We start from the raw sequence: 20,360 nt of genomic DNA, 5'->3' as shown, positions 1-20,360 counted from the left end.
TTGGAGGCCCAGTGAAGGCAACCCTCTTCTGAAAGATTCTTCTAGTCCTATGAGTTGTTATTTCTTGGTTTTTACTAAATGAATGACTTCAGAGGCATTTTATATCTCAAGGAAGGTTCTCCTTTTACCTTATCTCCATTGCTAATGCAAGTTCTGGGAAGATTCCATTATTATTAGTTTGCTTAATGTTGAAGAAAGTTGTGAAACCAGGCCATTTATCTGTTCTACAAGTTTGAGCTGTGTAACTCTACTGGGCCTTCTTTGCTGCAGTTTGTTTCCTGAACTGAATTCACCGTAGTGCCTGTTCCAAACCTTTTCTGCTGTTCTTAAGCCCCTAACAATGTCACTGTATCTCTTTCATTCTATGGAGATAACCTTACCTCATACCTATTCAGAAGGTTGACACCACCCGAGAGCTCCCTGCCATGAGCCCCCTCAACAATTGCCATAAAGAGTCTCTACTCCCCTTCTTCTCTCATCTCAGTGCCCAGGAAGTCCTCTGCTTGTACCTACTGTTCCTTTTTTTCCTTCTTCCCCTGAGACCTTGCCTCATTGGTTATTTCCTCTCCATGTTGCATCTTTAGTTTTTTTTCTCTTTTGAATCCTTTCCCACAGCCTACAGTTGTTCTTGGCCCTTCCTAAGCATTATAAAACCAAAAAGTGAAAAACCTTTGATTCTTCCTTGATTGTGTTATCCTCTGAAATAGTCATTCAGTTTTTCTTTTTGACTAGACCTTTATGACTAGACTTCTTAAGTCACTATACTTGCCTCAACCTCTGACTACTTATTCACTACTTAACCCTTTTTTAGCCTGGTCCTGTTATTCCCTTGAAGAGTAAAATCCAGTTTTATTTTGTTTTCATTCTTTTTGTTGTAAAATCTAATGCTCTTTGGATGAGTGTGAAATCCGGTATTTTTCTTTATCCAGTCCTTATTCTTTTGGTTGTATTACACCCCCTTCTGTTTCCTTTTTGAAACTCTACTCATTTGACACTCAGTGTTTTCTTCTTTCTCTTTCTGTGTCTCTAACCCCTTCTTTAACTCTTTTTCCTGCCCATTAAAATATAGCTGTTTCGGGCCTCCCTGGTGGCGCAGTGGTTGGGAGTCCGCCTGCCGATGCAGGGGATGCGGGTTCGTGCCCCGGTCTGGGAGGATCCCATATGCCGCGGAGCGGCTGGGCCCGTGAGCCATGGCCGCTGGGCCTGTGCATCCGGAGCCTGTGCTCCGCAACGGGAGAGGCCACAACAGTGAGAGGCCCACATAACACAAAAAAAAAAAAAAAAAAAAAAGGAAAAAAAAAATATATAGCTGTTTCCTCAAGATTCTAATCTTGACTACCTACCTCCATCACCTTTCTTCCATCCCAGTTCAGCTGGTCTTGTGGCTTCAGTTCTTCTCCCTTCTGTGAGTGACTTTCAGATGTGTTCTCTCCAGCCCTCATTTCTCTTATGTGCTGTGTCCTGCATCTTTAACTGCCTGCTCACTGTTGTCACTTAGATAATATGCCGTACCTGAAACTTAATGTGCTCCAAACTGAACTCTTCATTTTTTCTTCCCCAAACTGACCTACTTTTTGTGGTTCCTATATGTTTCAGGATTTTGATTAGATCAGTGTTCAGGATTTTTACATCATTGTGACTGATCACAGTTGGGCCACGTAGTATATGATGATTATTTTCCCCCCCTTTCCTGTACAACACTTTGTTTTCTTTGGGATTAAAGATGTTGTATATTTAACAGTGAAGCTTTGTTTTTATCATTTGCTTATTTTTTTTAAAGGTTGACATTTATTTTTTAATTTTTAAAATTTATTTATTATTTACTTATTTATTTATTTTTGGCTGCATTGGGTCTTCATTGCTGCACACAGGCTTTCTCTAGTTGCGGCCAGCGGGGGCTACTCTTTGTTGTGAAGCACCGGCTTCTCACTGCAGTGGCTTCTCTTGTTGTGGAGCACGGGCTCTGGGTGCGGGCTTCAGTAGTTGCGGGCTCTAGAGCGCAGGCTCAGGAGTTGTGGCTCATGGGCTTAGTTGCTCCGTGGCATGTGGGATCTTCCCGGACCAGGGCTGGAACCCGTGTCCCCTGCATTGGCAGGTGGATTCTTAACCACTGCGCCACCAGGGAAGCCCAAAGGTTGACATTTATTTATTTAAATTTATTTATTTTGGCTGAGCCAGGTCTTAGTTGCGGCACACGGACTTATTTGTTGTGCATGCGAACTCTTAATTGCGACAGGCATGCGGCATCTAGTTCCCCAACCAGGGATTGAACTCGGGCCCCCTACATTGGTAGTGTGGAATCTTCCCACTGGACCACCACAGAAGTCCCCCTATTATTTTTTAAATGTGCATACCACTAATTCATCTTCAAACTATCCCTTGTCTAAGTTCTTTCTTAAACAATTTAAATGTATCAGGTATTTGATTTGACATTTTCTTTTCATAGAAATAACTTTCTTAGAGGGTTCTACCTTGCTCCATTATGATTGGTGGTACTATTCCCAGCGTTCAGCTGCCATCCTGGGAGTTCCTTTTGCTTTTTTCTTGAGTTGAAACCCTTGTTTCCTGAATTTCTTGGTTTACCCTCTCATCTTGGTGGAAAATCTCCTCTAGCTTTCTAAGAAAGAATCTCTGGGAGGTAAATTTTTGAGAACTTGTCTGTCTAAAAGTGTCTTTCTTCTAGCTTCATACTTAATTTATATATATATATATATATATATATGTATATATTTTTTTGCAGTACGCGGGCTTCTCACTGTTGTGGCCTCTCCCGTTGCGGAGCACAGGCTCCAGACACGCAGGCTCAGCGGCCATGGTTCACGGGCCTAGCCGCTCCGCGGCATGTGGGATCTTCCTGGACCGGGGCATGAACCTGTGTCCCCTGCATCGGCAGGTGGACTCTCAACCACTGCGCCACCAGGGAAGCCCATTAATTTATATTTTTGACTGCATACAGAAGAAAGTAATTTTTCCTTAGAATTTTGGAGACATTGCTTGCTCCCTTGTCTTCTAGCTTCCAAAGTTTCTCTTGAGATGTTTGATGCCATTCTGATTCGTATGTGATCTATTTTCCTGTCTTGAAACTTTTAAGATCTTCTTTTATTCCCAGTATTTTAAAAATTAATGATAATGTGCCTTGGTGTGGGTTTGTCTTCATTTATTGTGCTTAGCACTCGATAGCCTCTTTCAATTTGGAAATTCATGTCCTTCAGTTCCGGAGGTTTCCTTTAATTATTTGACTTATTCTTCTTTAGTTTCTCTTTCTAGAATGTCTATTAGGGATGTTTTCTTATTTTTCTCTTTTCTTCGTCCATTTATCCTACTTTTTGGAAGATTTATTTAGCTTTATTTTTCACTCCTTCTATTGTGTTTTTAATTTCTGTTATCATATTTTTAAGTGTACCCATTCTTATGATCAGTTTCCTTTTTAATATTATTCTTGTTTCATGGGTACAATATCTTTTATCTTTTTGTGGGTATTAGTAATAGTTTTTTTTTTTTAAGTTTTCATATTCTTTTATAGTTTCTCGTTTTTCTGTTTGTTGGTTTTGGTTTCTGTCTACACTTTAGAGCTATATTTTACTTGTCTGATCCTTGGATATCTGCTCATGCTTAAAGAGTGCAGCACTGGGAATTCCCTGGTGGTGCAGTGGTTAAGAATCCTCCTGCCAGTGCAGGCGACACGGGTCCAAGCCCTGGTTCGGGAAGATCCCACATGCTGCAGAGCAACTAAGCTTGTGTGCCATAACTACTGAGCTTGCTCTCTAGAGCCCATGAGCCACCACTGCTGAGCCCGTGTACCACAGCTACTGAAGCCCACATGCCCTAGAGCCGGTGCTCCGCAACAAAGAGAAGCCACCACAATGAGAAGCCTGTGCACCACAATGAAGAGTAGCCCCTGCTCGCTGCAACTAGAGAAAGCCTGTGCACAACAATGAAGAGCCAACATAGCCAAAAATAAATAATAAGAAACAGACAAACAAACAAAGCACATTTAAAGAGTGCAGCAATGAAGAGTAGCCCCTGCTCGCTGCAACTAGAGAAAGCCTGTGCACAACAATGAAGAGCCAACATAGCCAAAAATAAATAATAAGAAACAGACAAACAAACAAAGCACATTTAAAGAGTGCAGCACCAAAAAACTGATAGGAAATTGTGAACTTATTTATAGTGGGTTTCCCTGTAGTGTTATCATTTTTTGATGGTGAACTCTTAATGTCAGACTCTTTAGATCTTTTGTCTTGATCTGGTGGGGTATTCAGAGAAAAATCTTCAGTCCCCTTCCTGTAGGCTATAAGTCTGGCTGGCAAGTTCTGCAAAGATATCTAGGCAGAGATCTCAACACTTGGAATATAGACTTTCTCTTAAATTCCCTATTTTCAGAATGGTGACCCTGCTCTCAACTGTGCTGTGTGTAGATTAACCCTCTTTTCTTCAGCCAGAGTAGGGCAATCTGGATGGCATAGTAGGGGAAGGGATTTCAAGGGACTTTCGATGATTCCTCCTGTGTTAGCTCCATCTTTACCGGAAGGTGCTAGGCCCAACACTTCCTGAGCCTTTTGGGGGTTCTCTGGTGTGAATTGGGCTACTTCTTGGCTTTCTCCACTGTGAGCTCAGGATTCAATTTTAAGGAATCCCCTTATCATTTGTCTTTTTTCTTTCTAGCCTTTATAGTTTTGTCGCTCTAATAACTTCCTCCATTCTCCTTTACCTTGTGAATCATGCCTAGAGAGAAAAATTCTCTTTACTGTTGTTTTACATGGGTTTTGGGAGGGTGTTGAGATGAATGTATGTGTTCTATCTTCAGAACCCGGTTTCTTTCAGTAACGCTATTGTCTCTACTCACCTGTGCTTGAAACATGGGAATAATTTGTCTTTTCACTTAAAATGTATTTATTAATCATTTATTGAGTACTTACTATGTGCCAGATTCTGTACTAGGCATTTGGTTTTTAAACACTTAAAAAAAAAAGTATAGTTCCTGGCTTGAAGTTGTTCAGGGTCTAGCTGGGGAGAAAGGTAAGAGAATAGACAAACCATGAAAATGGTAAAAGTATGTGGAGGGGGCTCAGAGCAGGCAGTGGTTCTGTGGGGGAGTGTGCAGGCTCCTGCTGCTGCACCCAGACTGCACTTGTTCTCCCTTTTCATTGTCTGTGCTTTTCCATTTTGTACTTTAGCTTATGCTGACCCCTTAGCCTAGACTCTCTGGTATTTTTTGGTATTGAAATCCATCTTAAGTCCATCTTAAGTTGTCCATCTTAAGTTGGTGTAAAGTAGGCTGAACTTCAGGGAGGAGAGTGAGGTGGCCCCCTCTGCAAAAAGTGTTTCCTCAAGCCCATGGCTCTGGTAAAGCATTGCCACTGTGCTGTATCTTCTCCTCTCAAATGACACATCTGGGGCTTCCCTGGTGGTGCAGCGGTTGAGAGCCTGCCTGCCGATGCAGGGGACATGGGTTCGTGCCCCGGTCCGGGAAGATCCCACATGCTGCGGAGCAGCTAGGCCCGTGAGCCATGGCCGCTGAGCCTGCGTGTCCGGAGCCTGTGCTCCGCAACAGGAGAGGCCACAGCAGTGAGAGGCCCGCGTACCGCGAAAAAAAAAAAAAATGACACATCTGGCATATCTTGCGTTAGAGTCATTTATATGCTTGTCTTACCTCCTTTACTGGCCTATAAACTCCTTGAGAGTAGTGTCGATATCTGATTCACTTATATAATCTCGAAGTGACTAGCATAGTGGTTAATAAATGTGTTCAAGGTGATAAACCTTTGCCGTGTCCCTTCAGATTGAATTAAGCCTTCTCAAAACTTAAAAGAAAAACAATTTAAAAGTCTTCAGGGACAGGATTTTGGTTTCAGGTGTGGGTGTCAGAATGTGATTGTAGAGCAGTAACAGCAGGGGACAGACATTGCTGCACTCTTGGTAAGAACTGCCGTGTTTGTGGCAGCTTTTACTGTTAAGCCAGTATCGTTGGCTGGTTCGCACTGATACAGTGACGTTTACTAAGCAGAGGTCTTGCAAAATGATGCTGGATAACAGCATTTCAAGGTCAAAGTCTTGTAAAGCTTTTATTTTCCGAGAGGATGAAGAACCATAAAATTATTTCCTGTCCCAAATGGCTCTGTAATCTTCTAAGTGTTTTATAGCATATCATGTTGATAAGCATGTGTTTTTCAGGCCTTGATGATAAACTGTTTCAAAATGTGAGTTTTATTTAAAGATTGCCATTTGAACCACACAAGGACCAGGGTGCACATGGACCTTGGATACAGTGCAGTGACTTGCTCAAAATGAAATGCTGGTATTTACTTGGTCCCTCAATATGTGGAATTTCATCACTCCTTGGATAGTGGCTAAGGTCAGGTCCACATGCAGAAGATGTAGTTTAGATAGATGTAGTGAAATTGGGTTGTATTAGTTTTCTTTTCCTTTCTTAAATCCAGGCAATGATTGCTTTGTTTTTCGTATTAAGAGGGAAACAGTGTGATTTCTCATATAATCTGACTGATGTGACTGAAGCTTCTGGCACTGATGTTCAGATTTTCTCTCTTCAGTGTCAAGGAGGGCTAACTACTTTAGAGGTCTCTTTGGTTCGTCCAGTTTACCTATAGTTATTGCAAGGGGAAAGGTTTTGGTTTTGGCTGTATTTCTAGTGTATATAATCTATAAACTCAAGAGAGATTTAAACGTGTGCCTGGCCAGTCAAATCGGGTTTTACCCTGGGAGCTGTGCTTTGGAAGCTGAGTTAAAGCCTGAGAAGCAGCTTTTTTTTGTTTTTACATCCTTTTCCTTGGCCAACCCTTGGTCTGTGTATGGCAGCCGTTATCATTCTGTGAAACTGGGACACTGCTCAAGGCCCAGGGGAGTGAAGATGGATCTTCTTGAAGGCCTTTGTCATTTGGGCTGCTCAGGTGGCTCTGTTAGCGAGTGAGGTTTGGTCTTTTGTATCCCATTCCTCAGGATCCAGTTGTTTTAGAGCCCTGTCTGACCCCACCAAGCACACAAGGTAGCTTGCTTCCTTTCAGCATATTGTTTTCTATTTTCAGGGACTTCCTTATGTCTTTGATGCTCTGCTAGGTTATAACTCAGCTTGGGCTGGGTCCTGTGTGTAGTGTCCGTGCTGTGCATGTGAAGCAAACCTCATGCCTGGCCCAGCAGAGGGCAGCCGTGGCAAGTCGTGAGTCTCTTCTTTCTTCCACGCTCATTCTTGCTGTCAACACCTAATCTTTAGCCTCCTCCACACCACGCAAGTCTCTTTTAACATTTTGTGTAGTTTTACATTCTGCATTTTGGGCAGTGCTCTTTTTTCTTTTTAGGAAGGTGCTGAATGAAACTGGAATACTTAATTTAAAAGCCTTATGAAAAGTTATGCATAATTAAAAATAAGTCATTAGGTGAACTGAATAATTTGTGTGACATTTAGTTAGGCCAGGTGGAATTCTAGAGGTGTGATTTGAGATCAAAACAAACTTAAACGTTTTTTTATTTTTGTAACTTGAAGCTTTGGGATGTGAAATCAGCAAACGAGAGGAAGAGCATTAATGTGAAGCAGTTCTTCCTAAATTCAGAGGAGCCTCAAGAGGATATGGAAGTGATAGTGAAATGCTGTTCATGGTCTGCTGATGGTGCTAGGATAATGGTGGCAGCAAAAAATAAAGTCTTTGTAAGTACCAGTATTTTAAAAAGCCAAATTTAGTCTAATTTAAAGAAAATTGAAACATCTAATTGATTTTTGCATTTTATACTGTTTACTGATATAAAGTATAGCTGAACTATTTTGGGCAGATGCTCTAACCTCCCATAGTTCTCAGAACTACGCTTCAGGGAATGTCCGTAGGCCTTGTGAGGAAAGGTCTCCATGGTCACGGGTTTGGGAAATATTACGTATTACTTTCCGCTATTAGAGGTACTTCAGTGTGTACAAACATATTTAAGGACTCCGGAGTCCTACAATAAAGAAACAATTTATGTTGTTTAACCAGTGTTTCTCAAATTTATCTAAAATATGGATGGAATGCTTTCTGCATTACTCTCTCCCCTTTCCCCATTTGAAATACATTGGTTTAGGTGATTTTTGAAGTTATTTCTTAGCCGTAAAATTTTATGATTTGATGACTGAGAGAAATACTTATCAACAACTGAAGAAGTTCGTGAAATTTCTATGAAGTAAATGAGGAAGATATGCAAAGAAAGGTAAACGACAAGGAAATGTTTCTTCTTTATTCAATTCAAGTGATAGTTTACATTTGTAGTATTCAGAGTGCTCTTACATATAACTTCTTTTGGTATAAATATACAAAGGGCACAGCAGATTGCAAGAGCCTTACGATAATAACGAGGCAGCTGAGGTTCAGAGCAGCCAAATAATGTATCCAGAGTTACACTGTGACTTGGAGAGCCGGGTCTTCTGATTTAGGGCTCAGTGCCATCCCATTCTGATGGTAATTTTAAAGACTTAAATAAGAGATATTACAAGTTTATTCTATTTTATTTTAAGCTTTATTGAGGTATAATCGACATATTTTAAAATATTTAAAGTGTATAATGTGATGATTTGATAAACGTATACTGTGAAGAGATTCCTCCCATCGAGCCAACTAACACGTGCCAGCTCACGTATTTGCCTTTTTTTCTTTTTCTTTTTTTTTGAAAACATTTAAGTTCTACTCTCTTATACTATGCAATGTTATCAACTATAGTCACCATGTTATACATTAGATCCTCAGACCTTATTTATCTTATAACTAGAAGTTTGTATCCTTTTATCAACCTTTCCCTATCTCCCCCACCCAAGAGATTACAGTTTTAAAGAACACAGTTGAAATATACATATAGTTGGGGCCTTCCCTGGTGGTGCAGTGGTTAAGAATCCACCTGCCAATGCAGGGGACACGGGTTTGAGCCCTGGTCCAGGAAGATCTCACATGCTGCGGAGCAACTAAGCCCGTGCGCCACAGCGACTAAGCCTGCCCTCTAGAGCCCACGATCCACAACTGCTGAAGCCTGTGCGCCACAACTACTGAAGCCTGTGCGCCACAACTACTGAAGCCTGCGCACCTAGAGCCCATGCTCTGCAACAAGAGAAGCCATCACAATGAGAAGCCTGCGCACTGCAACTAGAGAAAGCCTGCGCACAGCAATCAAGACCCAGTGCAGCCAAAAATAAATAAATAAAATAAATCTAAAAAAAAATATATATATATATATACACACATATAGCTGTATAAAAACTGAGGGGCCATTTATATTATTATTATTGATCTAGTAGTTATGACCGTTGGATCTTGGTTGCTTATAGGTTTTTACCCCTTTAGCAGGAAACCAAAGAAAAATATCTCCTTTTGTCTTTAAGTATGTTAAAGTCCGTAAGAACAGAAAGGAGCCACTACATTTACAAGATGTGAAGATTTGTAAAATTTGCCTTTTTAACCATTTTAAAATACACAATTAACTGGCATTAATTGCATTCACAATCTTGTGCAGATATCACTACTTTTCCAAAACTTTTTCATTGTCCCAAACAGAAACACTGTAACCAGTAAGCAGTAACTCCCTATTCTCTCTCTTCAGCCCCTGGTACCTCTAATCTAAACTATGAATTTGCCTTTTCTAGATATTTAAGTGGAGTCGTACAATATTGGTCCTTTTGGGTCTGGCTCATTTCATTTAGCATAACATTTTCAAGGTTCATTCATGTTGTAGCATGTGTTAGAACTTCATTTCTTTTTATGGCCGAGTAATAATCTTATACGGATATACTGTATTTTGTTTATTCATTCATTTGTTGTTGGGTTGTTTTCACCTTTTGGCTATTGTGAATAATGCCACAAGAACTAGTGTACAAGTCTCTGTTTGAGTCCCTGTTTTCAGTTCTTCTGTGTATATACCTAGGAGTAGAGTTTCTGGGTTGTATGGTAATTTTATACTGGGCTTTTGGAGGAACCACTGGACCTTTCCGTAGTGGCTGTACCATTTTCTGTTCCCATTAGTAGTGTACAAGGATTCCAGTTTCTTTACATCCTGCCAGCACTTGCTTTTTTCCATTATTAAAAATTATAACTATCATATTAGGTGTAAAGTGGCATCTCATTATGGTTTGGTTTGCATTCCCCTAATGACTAATGGTGTTGAGCAAAATTTGTTTAAAATTATCTGTCCAGTGAGAGAGGAAAATAATTTTATATTGTGTGAAATGCTTTCCTGTTTTAAAAATCTATAGGCCAGCTCTTTATTTTACCATGCTAAAATAAAGCTACCCTAAGATTACCCTTAACGACATGTAGCTTCCAGTTCTTACTCTTTGGTCTCTCTGTTCTTTTCCTCTATTTCTTTCCAATTCTCTTGTGTTATTAGCCCACTCCTATTATTAGGTCTTTTTGCTACCCAGTAATTGGGACAGCTGCCTATTCCATACTTGCCAAGTTTCCTCTATGACTGTCAGCCACTAATTTTTAAGAACAACTTGTCCTGGGAAGCATTTTAAGTATGATTTCCTGTCATTTATTGTTGGCCCCTGATGCCGTGCTGCTTACCGTCTATGTGTGCTCACAGGGCTATGCATTCACAAAACATTTTCATGGCTTCCACTGGAAACTTTTCTTTTTCCCTTCCTGAAGACTATGGCTTGGCCTTAAATCGTTATACTGTATATCGGTATAAACGTTTTTATCATTTGGCAAAAACTTTGGAAGAGAATATTCATCATGTAAACATCTTTCAAAAATTGAAATGAAGTTTGAATTACTCAAAAATAGCTTTTTTTGGTTCAAAAATGGGAAAATGATTGATAATGGAGTAATTTGGGCTCTGAAGAGAAATAGAAATGATTGAACTAATTTCATTTTAGTAAGCCTCTGCCCTATATTATTTTTATCATCTTCATTTTGAGTAGACATTTTCTCTTTTGAATAAACGAGCATTAGGGAGAACTGTTCTGTATATTAATTTGGCTAGTCCATTCATGTATTCACAAAGGTTTTATTTCTCTATAGGCTAGCATGATCATCTGTGATAAGTTTTCCTTTGTAGGAAACATGTTTCAGGATGAGCAGTATTTAAAAAGTATATGTATATTAATTTATATCTTTTTAATGAGTTAATAATTTTGCCAATTATCAGTAATTGTAGTATTTTTTTAGGACTTATACTCTATGTTTGAAATGGGAGGGTATTCTTTTAGAAATAAATTTAGATTCACTTTGGGTATAGCTTATCTTTTAACATATTTACTTTTATAGATATCTCTCTATTTTATGTTGACAGCTGTTTGACATTCACACCAGTGGCCTGTTGGCAGAAATCCACACAGGCCATCATAGCACTGTCCAGTACTGTGACTTCTCCCCTCATAACCATTTGGCAGTGGTGGCTTTGCCCCAGTACTGCGTGGAGGTGAGTAGTTGAATTTACTCTGTGAAGTCTGGGTCTTCAGAGGTACGAGGATGACAAAGAATGGGTTGCTTAAATTAAACCATTAACTGGTGAGGATGTTTGCTTGAGAAATTATAGAGTGTTTTCTTCATAGCATAATGACCTTTAGCTTTAGGGTATTAAGCCACATTGACATCTTTAATACTTTAGCAGTGATTGAAGAATTGGTTTGAAAATAAACAGAGAGTGACAGCATCATTCACCAGGCATTTATCGAACAGTCAGTATATGCCAAGGTCTGGGGAAACAATGGCATGACCATTGGTTTCCTAGGCAGAAACATGGCATCTCTTAAATATGGGCACAGACTCTTCTGTAAAAGAAACGATGAGAAATGAGTCCAGTTCACATTTCTTAGATCATTGAGAAAGGTAAGATTTCCGGAAGTTAAAATTAGAATTGGTTAACCTAGAATTTTCATTGCTAAGCACTAATGAATAAAATGATTTCTTGTTTATATTTATAATTTTGCCCTTAACCTGATGGATTTTATACTCAGTGTCTATACCTAGAAGAATTCTACCCAATGAGTTGCTGTATTAATTTTTTCAAAAGCAATGAATTCCCTGATATGTTTTCTCCATAGATGGATTAGTTTTTCCAAGCTTTGTTACTACTCATTCCTTGAATTTAGCTTACTACCAAGTAATTTGAAGCCCCTTGTGATTACAGTCCAAGAAGATGGGTATGGGCCTTTATTTGGAAAATAGGGAAATTCATTTGGTTCACAGGCTACCTTCAAAGAAAGCTTGACTATGGCAAGCACTTCTTCAGTGTTCTGAGCCTGTTTCAGTGATTTTTTAGTGAGTTCATCAACCTTGCCCTATACTTGAAGGTATGGCTGGAGAGTGGCGGAGCTATATAGCCCTTCAGCATGGAGATACAGACAAGATGAGAGTGAGTGGATAAGCTCTGTAAGCTCCTCCTAATTCTGAGTACAGCAGTGCAACTAACACTGAATAACTTCCCTGTGAGAACTTCCCACTGGAAGCAGAGGCAGTGAGTGTGAACGAGCTCCAGTCCTGTTTGCAACAATGGGAGAGAGTAGGTGCTGTGGGCAGTGTTCTCTTCAGCAGAGGCCTTGAATCGAAAGATTCAGAGCTACTAGGAGATCTCACACCTTACCCGTAGATCCTCAAGGTAGGCGTGGTTGGAAATGTCCACTTCCTGGGTTTTGTCTGGATTTTAGGAGGAGTGGGAGAGCAACCCTTCTTTTGGCCTTCCCTGTCACTTCTAAAATCCTTACCCCTTGCTATTCTTAAAAATCTCCTGGAAACATTGTCTTTCTTCTTGAAATATAGGGACTTAGTTTTGGAGGCTGTGAGTGACAAAGAAATGATGAGAGAGAGCAAGAAGGGAAGAGAAAGAAGGGTTTTCAAGGGAGATTTTTCAGTTGTGGAACCACTTTCATTTCTGGCCTTTAGCTCTGTATGTCCCAGATTGGACTCCAGAGATAAGGCAGAGAAAATTTCACATAACGAATTGGTAACCATAGAACTCACTGATTGAAAACTACTGGGCATGTGATGAAGTACTTGTTTTGTCCATGCTAGTTCTGAAATCATAAAGTAGGTCTGTAATTCAGAATGTAATGAGAGGAACTCAGGCACATATGATACATTAGACTGGAATATATTTGAGTAATTTGCAGCAGAACTCAGGACAAAATACAGCCAGGCTAGTGATAGACATTGACAATTTGTAATAAGCATGAATAACAGGAGAAGTATATACATGTACAGTTAGTACATTCAATTTAGGGTTTTAGGGTTTTGCAGTCATTTGAAATGAGGATTAGATGACAGTGGAAAGTAAAATATGGAAACCACTTATGTTCATCCTATTATTGTTTTAGATTGATTTTTTAAAAATGGATAAAACGTTTGTATGACTCCAAATCAAAGCTTTATAATAAATTTTATTCAGGGAAGTCTGACTTTCATCCCTATCCCTTCCCTGCCACTCTCGCTCCCTACCTTCTGAAGGTAACCGTTTTTGTCTTAACATCCTAATGTTTCTTTTTGCATGTATAAACAGATATCTATATGTATAATATATAGCCTTATATATCCATCTATATGTATATCACATCTGTATCCATCTCTAGAGTCACATATTTGTTTTTTATCTCATTTAGTATAGCTTGCATATATATATAGAGAGAGAGAGAGAGAGAGAGAGAGAGAGAAACATATATACCCTTATGCAGAAATGTATATACCATTCTTTGCTTTTTTGATGTAAACAACGTAACCCAGAGACTAGTCATTATCAGGGTGTTTTTCTCATTACTTTCTTAAGATTGCGTATTATCCCATTTTGTGATTAATGCAGTTTATTCAGTTAGTTCCCTATTGATGGTCATTTGAGTTGTTTCCAGTTTTTTTTTTTTTTTTTTTTTTGGCTGTACGCGGGCCTCTCACTGCTGTGGCCTCTCCCGTTGCGGAGCACAGGCTCCGGACACACAGGCCCCGCGGCCATGGCTCGCGGGCCCAGCCGCTCCGCGGCATGCGGGATCCTCCGGGACCGGGGCATGAACCCGTGTCCCCTGCATCGGCAGGCGGACTTCCAACCACTGCGCCACCAGGGAGGCCCTGTTTCCAGTTTTTTGCTGTTAAAAATAACAATGCAGTGAATAATCCACACAAGTTATTTTGTATTTTTGCTAATGTATTTTTGGGCTATATTCATGGAAGTGGAATTGCTGGATCATTCTTGCTATTTTTAATATTCTTGATGTATTCAAAATGCTTATGAATGTGATTTCCTATTTGTTGTGTTTATTCTGTAGTTGTGGAATATGGACTCATGTTTAAAAGTAGCTGATTGTAGAGGACATTTAAGTTGGGTCCATTGTGTGATGTTTTCTCCTGATGGATCATCATTTTTGACGTCTTCTGATGACCAGACAATCAGGGTGAGATATATTGAGATTTTCATTTTAGACATTTAATGATGGTAAGCTAAATCTCCTAGTTAAGAAATTGATGGGCAGTATTGAGGGAAGTAAAACAGGCAACTGCCGGTTTCATATTTATCCTTGAAAAGAGCTATTATGTGAACTATAGTAGTCTCATTCATTCAGTACATGTTCATTGAGTGTTACCATGGTCCAGGTGCTGGAGAAGTCCAATGATTAAACTGTATTTTGGTTAATTTAAATATATTACATTTGGGTCCTCAGAGTAACTTTTTTTTTTTTTTTTTTGCGGTACGCGGGCCTCTTACTGTTGTGGCCTCTCCCGTTGCGGAGCACAGGCTCCGGACGCGCAGGCTAAGCGGCCATGGCTCACGGGCCCAGCCGCTTCGCGGCATGTGGGATCTTCCCGGACCGGGGCACAAACCTGTGTCCCCTGCATCGGCAGGCGGACTCTCAACCACTGCGCCACCAGGGAAGCCCCTCAGAGTAACTTTTGACTCTTTCTATTACCTTGAATTCCCACATCCAATTACTTGCCAATTCTAATGGAATTGATACCTTTCCATTTTCTATCATTTATTTCTACTTTTCCATTTCAAGTTTAGGTGCTCATTAGTTGTTGCTTTTCTTGTATTAGCCTCTGCTACAAGTCTTTTCTTTCTTGGTTTTTTACATGCTGCTTGCAAGGTATATTCTTCATGTACAATACAGTCATGTAATTTTCTTTTCTTTTTTTTTTTTTGGCCAAGTGGCTTGTAGGATCTTAGTTCCCTAACCAGGGATCAAACCCGTGCCCCCTGCAGTGGAAACGCAGAGTCTTAACCCCTAGACCGGCAGGGAAGCCCCCAGTCATGTCATTTTTGCTCAAAAACAGATAGTAGCTCCCTTGTCTACCAAAGTATTGGGTTGGCCAAAAAGTGCCTTCGGTTTTTAAGTAAAAATAAGACACCTTTTTCGTTTTCACCAAGAACTTTGCTGAACAACTTATTCACCCTTTCGTTCCACTACCTTCTGCCATTTTTTCAGGCAACTTCATAATTGCATCTTCCCAAAACTTTTTATCTTTTTGAGCAGAGAACTGTTCCAGGTGCCTTTTACAGTCTTCCAGGGAATTGAAATTTTTTCCATTAAGAGAATTTTGTAAAGACCTAAGTAAATGGAAATCCGAAGGTGCAACATCTGGTGAATACGGCAGATGAATCAGAACTTCCCAGCCAAGTTGTAACAGTGTTTGCCTGGTCATCAAAGAAACATGTGGTCTTGCATTATCCTGATGGAAGATTATGCGTTTTCTCTTGACTAAGTCTGGACACTTTTCGTCGAGTGCTGCTTTTTTTTTTTTTTTGCCGTACGCGGGCCTCTCACTGTTGTGGTCTCTCCCGTTGCGGACCACAGGCTCTGGACGTGCAGGCCCAGAGGCCATGGCTTACGGGCCCAGCCACTCTGCGTCATGTGGGATCTTCCCGGACTGGGGCACGAACCCACGTCCCCGGCATCGGCAGGCGGACTCTCAACCACTGCGCCACCAGGGAAGCCTGAGTGCTGCTTTGATTTGGTCTAATTGGGAGCAGTAATTCTTGGAATTAATCGTTTGGTTTTCTGGAAGGAGCTCATAATAGAGAACTCCCTTCCAATCCCACCATATACACAACATCACCTTCTTTGGATGAAGACCAGCCTTTGGTGTGGTTGTTGGCGGTTCACTTCATTTGCCCCACGATCTCTTCCGTTTCACATTATTGTACAGTATCCACTTTTCATCGCCTGTCACAATTTGTTTAATTAATTAATTAATTAACATCTTTATTGGAGTATAATTGCTTTACAATGTTGTGTTAGTTTCTGCTGTATAACAAAGTGAATCAGCTAAAAGTATACATATATCCCCATATCCCCTCCCTCTTGCAGCTCCCTCCCACCGCTCTAGGTGGTCACAAAGCACAGAGCTGATCTCCCCGTGCGATGCAGCTGCTTCCCACTAACTATCTATTTTACATTTGGTAGTGTATAAATGTCAATGCTACTCTCTCACTTCGTCCCAAACGGAACATTTCAATAGAGAATTGCATGTGGAAATATGATCAAGAAGGTTTTTTTCACTTATGTGGAACCCAAACATTAAACCAGTGAACATATTCAAGCTGGTGCAGGTGATTTTCAACACTTGATTTGGATATTTTAAGTATGTTGGCTATCTCCCACATGGTATAACATTGATTGTTGTCAATTAATATCTCGATTTGATTGTTATCAACTTCAACTGGTCTACCTGACCGTGGAGCATCATCCAGCAAGAAATCTCCAACACGAAACTTCGCAAACCATTTTTGACATGTTTGGTCTGTCACAGCACCTTCTCCATACACTGCACAAATCTTTTCTTTTGCGTTTCGGTTACGTTCTTTTTTTAAAAATAAATTTATTTAATTTATTTATTTTTGGCTGTGTTAGGTCTTCATTGCTGTGCACAGGCTTTCTCTAATTGTGGCGAGTGGGGGCTACTCTTCGTTGTGGTGCGCGGGCTTCTCATTGTGGTGGCTTCTCTTGTTGCGGAGCATGGGCTCTAGGCACGTGGGCTTCAGTAGTTGTGGCACGTGGGCTCAGTAGTTGTGGCTCGCAGGCTCTAGAGCACAGGTTCAGTAGTTGTGGTGCATGGGCTTAGTTGCTCTGCAGCATGTGGGATCTTCCCAGACAAGGGCTTGAACCTGTGTCCCCTGCATTGGCAGGTAGATTCTCAACCACTGTGCCACCAGGGAAGCCCTCAGTTGCGTTTTTACCTTTTTTGAAATGATAAAGCATAATATGCCCAAAGTGTTGGCTTTTTTCTTCCATCTTCAGTATTAAAATAGCTACACAAAAATTCACCAATTTTTTTTTTTTTTTTTTTTTTTTTTTTTTGCGGTATGCGGGCCTCTCACTGTTGTGGCCTCCCCCGTTGCGGAGCACAGGCTCCGGACGCGCAGGCTCAGCGGCCATGGCTCACGGGCCCAGCCGCTCCGCGGCATATGGGATCCTCCCAGACCGGGGCACGAACCCGTATCCCCTGCATCGGCAGGCGGACTCTCAACCACTTGCGCCACCAGGGAGGCCCCAAAAATTCACCAATTTTGATGTCTTTTTAAAAAAATGCATGCTGATATGGCAGTTGTCACATATAGTCTAATAAAATAGTTTCGAATGAAGTTAAAGACAACTAAGTGCTACTAGAGCCATTTTACGGAAAAAACTGAATGAACGTTTTGGCCAACCCAACAAATACGTACTCCAAAGTCTGCCATTAAATTTCTCTACAGTACAGCCTATTCTGTACCAGTCTGTCTTCTGTTTTATTCCTACAGATAACCTACACTGAATTGCTCACATTTCCCCAAACACCCCGTACTTCCCTGCTTCTGTACTTTTGCTTATGTATTTTCTTTTTTTTTAAAGGTATTTTAAAAATATTTATTTTATTTATTTATTTTTGGCTGCGTTGGGTCTTTGTGGCTGTGCAGGGGCTTTCTCTAGTTGTGGTGAGCGAGGGCTGCTCTTTGTTGCAGTGCACGGGCTTCTTATTGCGGTGGCTTCTTTTGTTGCAGAGCACGGGCTCCAGGTGCTCGGGCTTCAGAAGCTGTGGCTTGCGGGCTCCGGAGCGCAGGCTCAGCAGCTGTGGCACATGGGCCCAGTTGCTCCACGGCATGTGGGATCCTCCCAGACCAGGGCTCGAATCCGTGTCCCCTGCATTGGCAGGCAGATTCCCAACAACTGCGCCACCAGGGGAGCCCTATGTGTTTTCTTATGTTTGGAATAACCCACTTCTCTGTATCTCTCCTTGTCGAAATCCTAACCTACGAGTCCCCTCAAGCTTTCAGTGAAGCCTTTCCTAGTATTCCATTTGGAGGAATGTCTTTCTCCTTTAATGCTGTGTGACTGTGTGTCATTTTCTTATGGTACTTATCAAATTGTGCCTTGAATTTAAGCACAGAGTTATTTTTGTTTTTTAACATCTTTATTGGAGTATAGTTGCTTTACAGTGGTGTGTTAGTTTCTGCTGTATAACAAAGTGAATCAGCTATATGTATACGTATATCCCCATATCCCCTCCCTCTTGCATCTCCCCCCCCCCATCCCACCCCTCTAGGTGGTCACAAAGCACAAAGCTGATCTCCCAGCACAGAGTTATTTTAAAACTCTTTACCACTAATGCTTCACTGCCCCTCAGACTTGTTCACACATCTTAAATTATAAGCTCTTTGAGGCCAGAGACCCTGGTTTGTCCCTGTAGCATCTAATACAGTGTCTTGTACAAATTTGTGTTTAGCTAAAATTTGTTTAGTATTTACTGTATGCCAGACATTGGGCAAAGTACTGGGCCTGTGTTAATTTGCTAATTCTCATAGCAATCCTGTTTTGCAGCTGAGGAAACAGTCACAGAAAGCTTAAGTCAGTGCTGTTTAAACTGCCAGTCCCAATAAGGTTGAGCCAGAATGTAAATCAATGCACTGCTTCCTTCATCAAGAAAGTCTTGTTTAAAAAAATCAACCGTATCATAAGCATACTGTTAACAGTGTATTTAGTGATATAGCGGATTTGCTCCTTATCTTGGTATCAAACAGTGAGAAACAGCAAGAGGTCCTTATCTTTGAGCAGCACCAGGTTAAGTAATCTGCCCAAAGTCACAACTTTCAGTAGAACTAGAATTCATACTAAGGCATTTTGATTCTAGCATTCATTACTCTTAATAATAACTGCTTCTTCCTATACTATGTAATTAATAAATTTTTATTGTTGAATTATAATCTAATTGAAATTTTCTAGCATTATAGGCATTTGGAGAGTGAAGTATGATTGTATATTGTTTTTAAGATTAAGACTTGTCTTTGCATTATTTCAGAGAATGCAGTTATCTTACTTTAGTATTTTAATTTCTTAATCAGCTCTGGGAGACAAAGAAAGTATGTGAGAACTCTGCTATAGTGTTAAAGCAAGAAATAGATGTTGTGTTTCAAGAAAATGAAGTGATGGTTCTTGCAGTTGATGATATAAAACGTCTGCAAGTGAGTATTTTTTAGAAAATAGTTGGAAAAAGTGTTTTGATTGAACTCTCAATTCAAAATTTTTCTTGTTTGTTTTTGGACTTGATCATGCGTAATTGTATAGTATCTAACAGATGATCAGTAGGTATCAGTTATATAAATATGTGGGTCTTGAGCTGAGGCTCACATATGCTAGTATTTAGAATTAAACAAGGTGATACCTTGCTTTACCTCATTCCTCTCCTGTTAGTAACTGGAAGACAGGGAGCAAGAACATGTGAGAGAATGAGATGAAATAATGGAATGGAACTAGAGTGAAGAGAGAAATGGAATAGAGAAGAGAAGAGAGAAATAGAGGGAGCACGCACATGGAAGGTGTGAGATGTAGCAAGAGCTTGAGACAGACTGACAGGGTAGGATGGAGCTTAACAAGTTCTAAAGCTGCAAAGCTCAGCTTGATGTAGTAGAGGGAATAGTGACTGTTCACTGAGGAGACCAAGGTACAAGTTCAAGCTTTATCGTCAGCCAGTTCTGTGATGTTGAGTAAATAGCATCACTTCTGAACCTCACTTTCTTCACCTGTAAGGTCCTTTTCATTTTCAAAAATCTGTAAGCTGCTTTATAGAGTCAAGGTGAAATCCAAACTCAGGAAGCAGAGATCTGGGAATAAACTGTCTATGGCGTGTGGTAATTTCTTCTCGTCTGCTGTGAGGGTCAGAGTCAAGCTGTGAGACACCTCTAAATATGGCTTGTTTTGTATTTTACAAGCTTTACTATTGTCCTTAATGTGTCGATGAGGAGCTCCTAATGCCCTGTATTTCTGGGATGAATTGGGGTGTGGAATTGAATGTGATTTCCTCATTACTGATTTTTAGCAGACTGATTCTTCCACTTGGGTTTTTTTCCACTACAGTTTTCTTGTCAAGTTCAATGCTTATATTACCTTTATTAGATTTGTGCAACCTTTCTTTAATAGTTGTCATAACTGAGACTTCAAG

At 40.4% G+C, this 20,360-nt stretch overlaps 1 protein-coding gene across 5 annotated transcripts in view; it reads left to right on the top strand.

Moving 5' to 3' along the window:
• The window catches only part of APAF1 (apoptotic peptidase activating factor 1), a 94,605-nt gene that overhangs the window by 47,338 nt on the left and 26,907 nt on the right, over positions 1 to 20,360 (top strand). For all 5 annotated transcript variants that reach the window (XM_060113958.1, XM_060113956.1, XM_060113959.1 and 2 more), the window contains 4 exons: positions 7,499 to 7,660; positions 11,260 to 11,388; positions 14,219 to 14,344; positions 19,264 to 19,383. In XM_060113958.1, coding sequence (XP_059969941.1) covers positions 7,499 to 7,660; positions 11,260 to 11,388; positions 14,219 to 14,344; positions 19,264 to 19,383 — 537 coding nt within the window. The remainder of the gene's footprint in view (positions 1 to 7,498; positions 7,661 to 11,259; positions 11,389 to 14,218; positions 14,345 to 19,263; positions 19,384 to 20,360) is intronic.

The sequence above is a fragment of the Mesoplodon densirostris genome, chromosome 11, assembly GCF_025265405.1.
Source record: "Mesoplodon densirostris isolate mMesDen1 chromosome 11, mMesDen1 primary haplotype, whole genome shotgun sequence".
In the NCBI taxonomy this organism is placed as follows: domain Eukaryota; kingdom Metazoa; phylum Chordata; class Mammalia; order Artiodactyla; family Ziphiidae; genus Mesoplodon; species Mesoplodon densirostris.
This window is presented reverse-complemented; position numbering and strand designations above follow the sequence as displayed.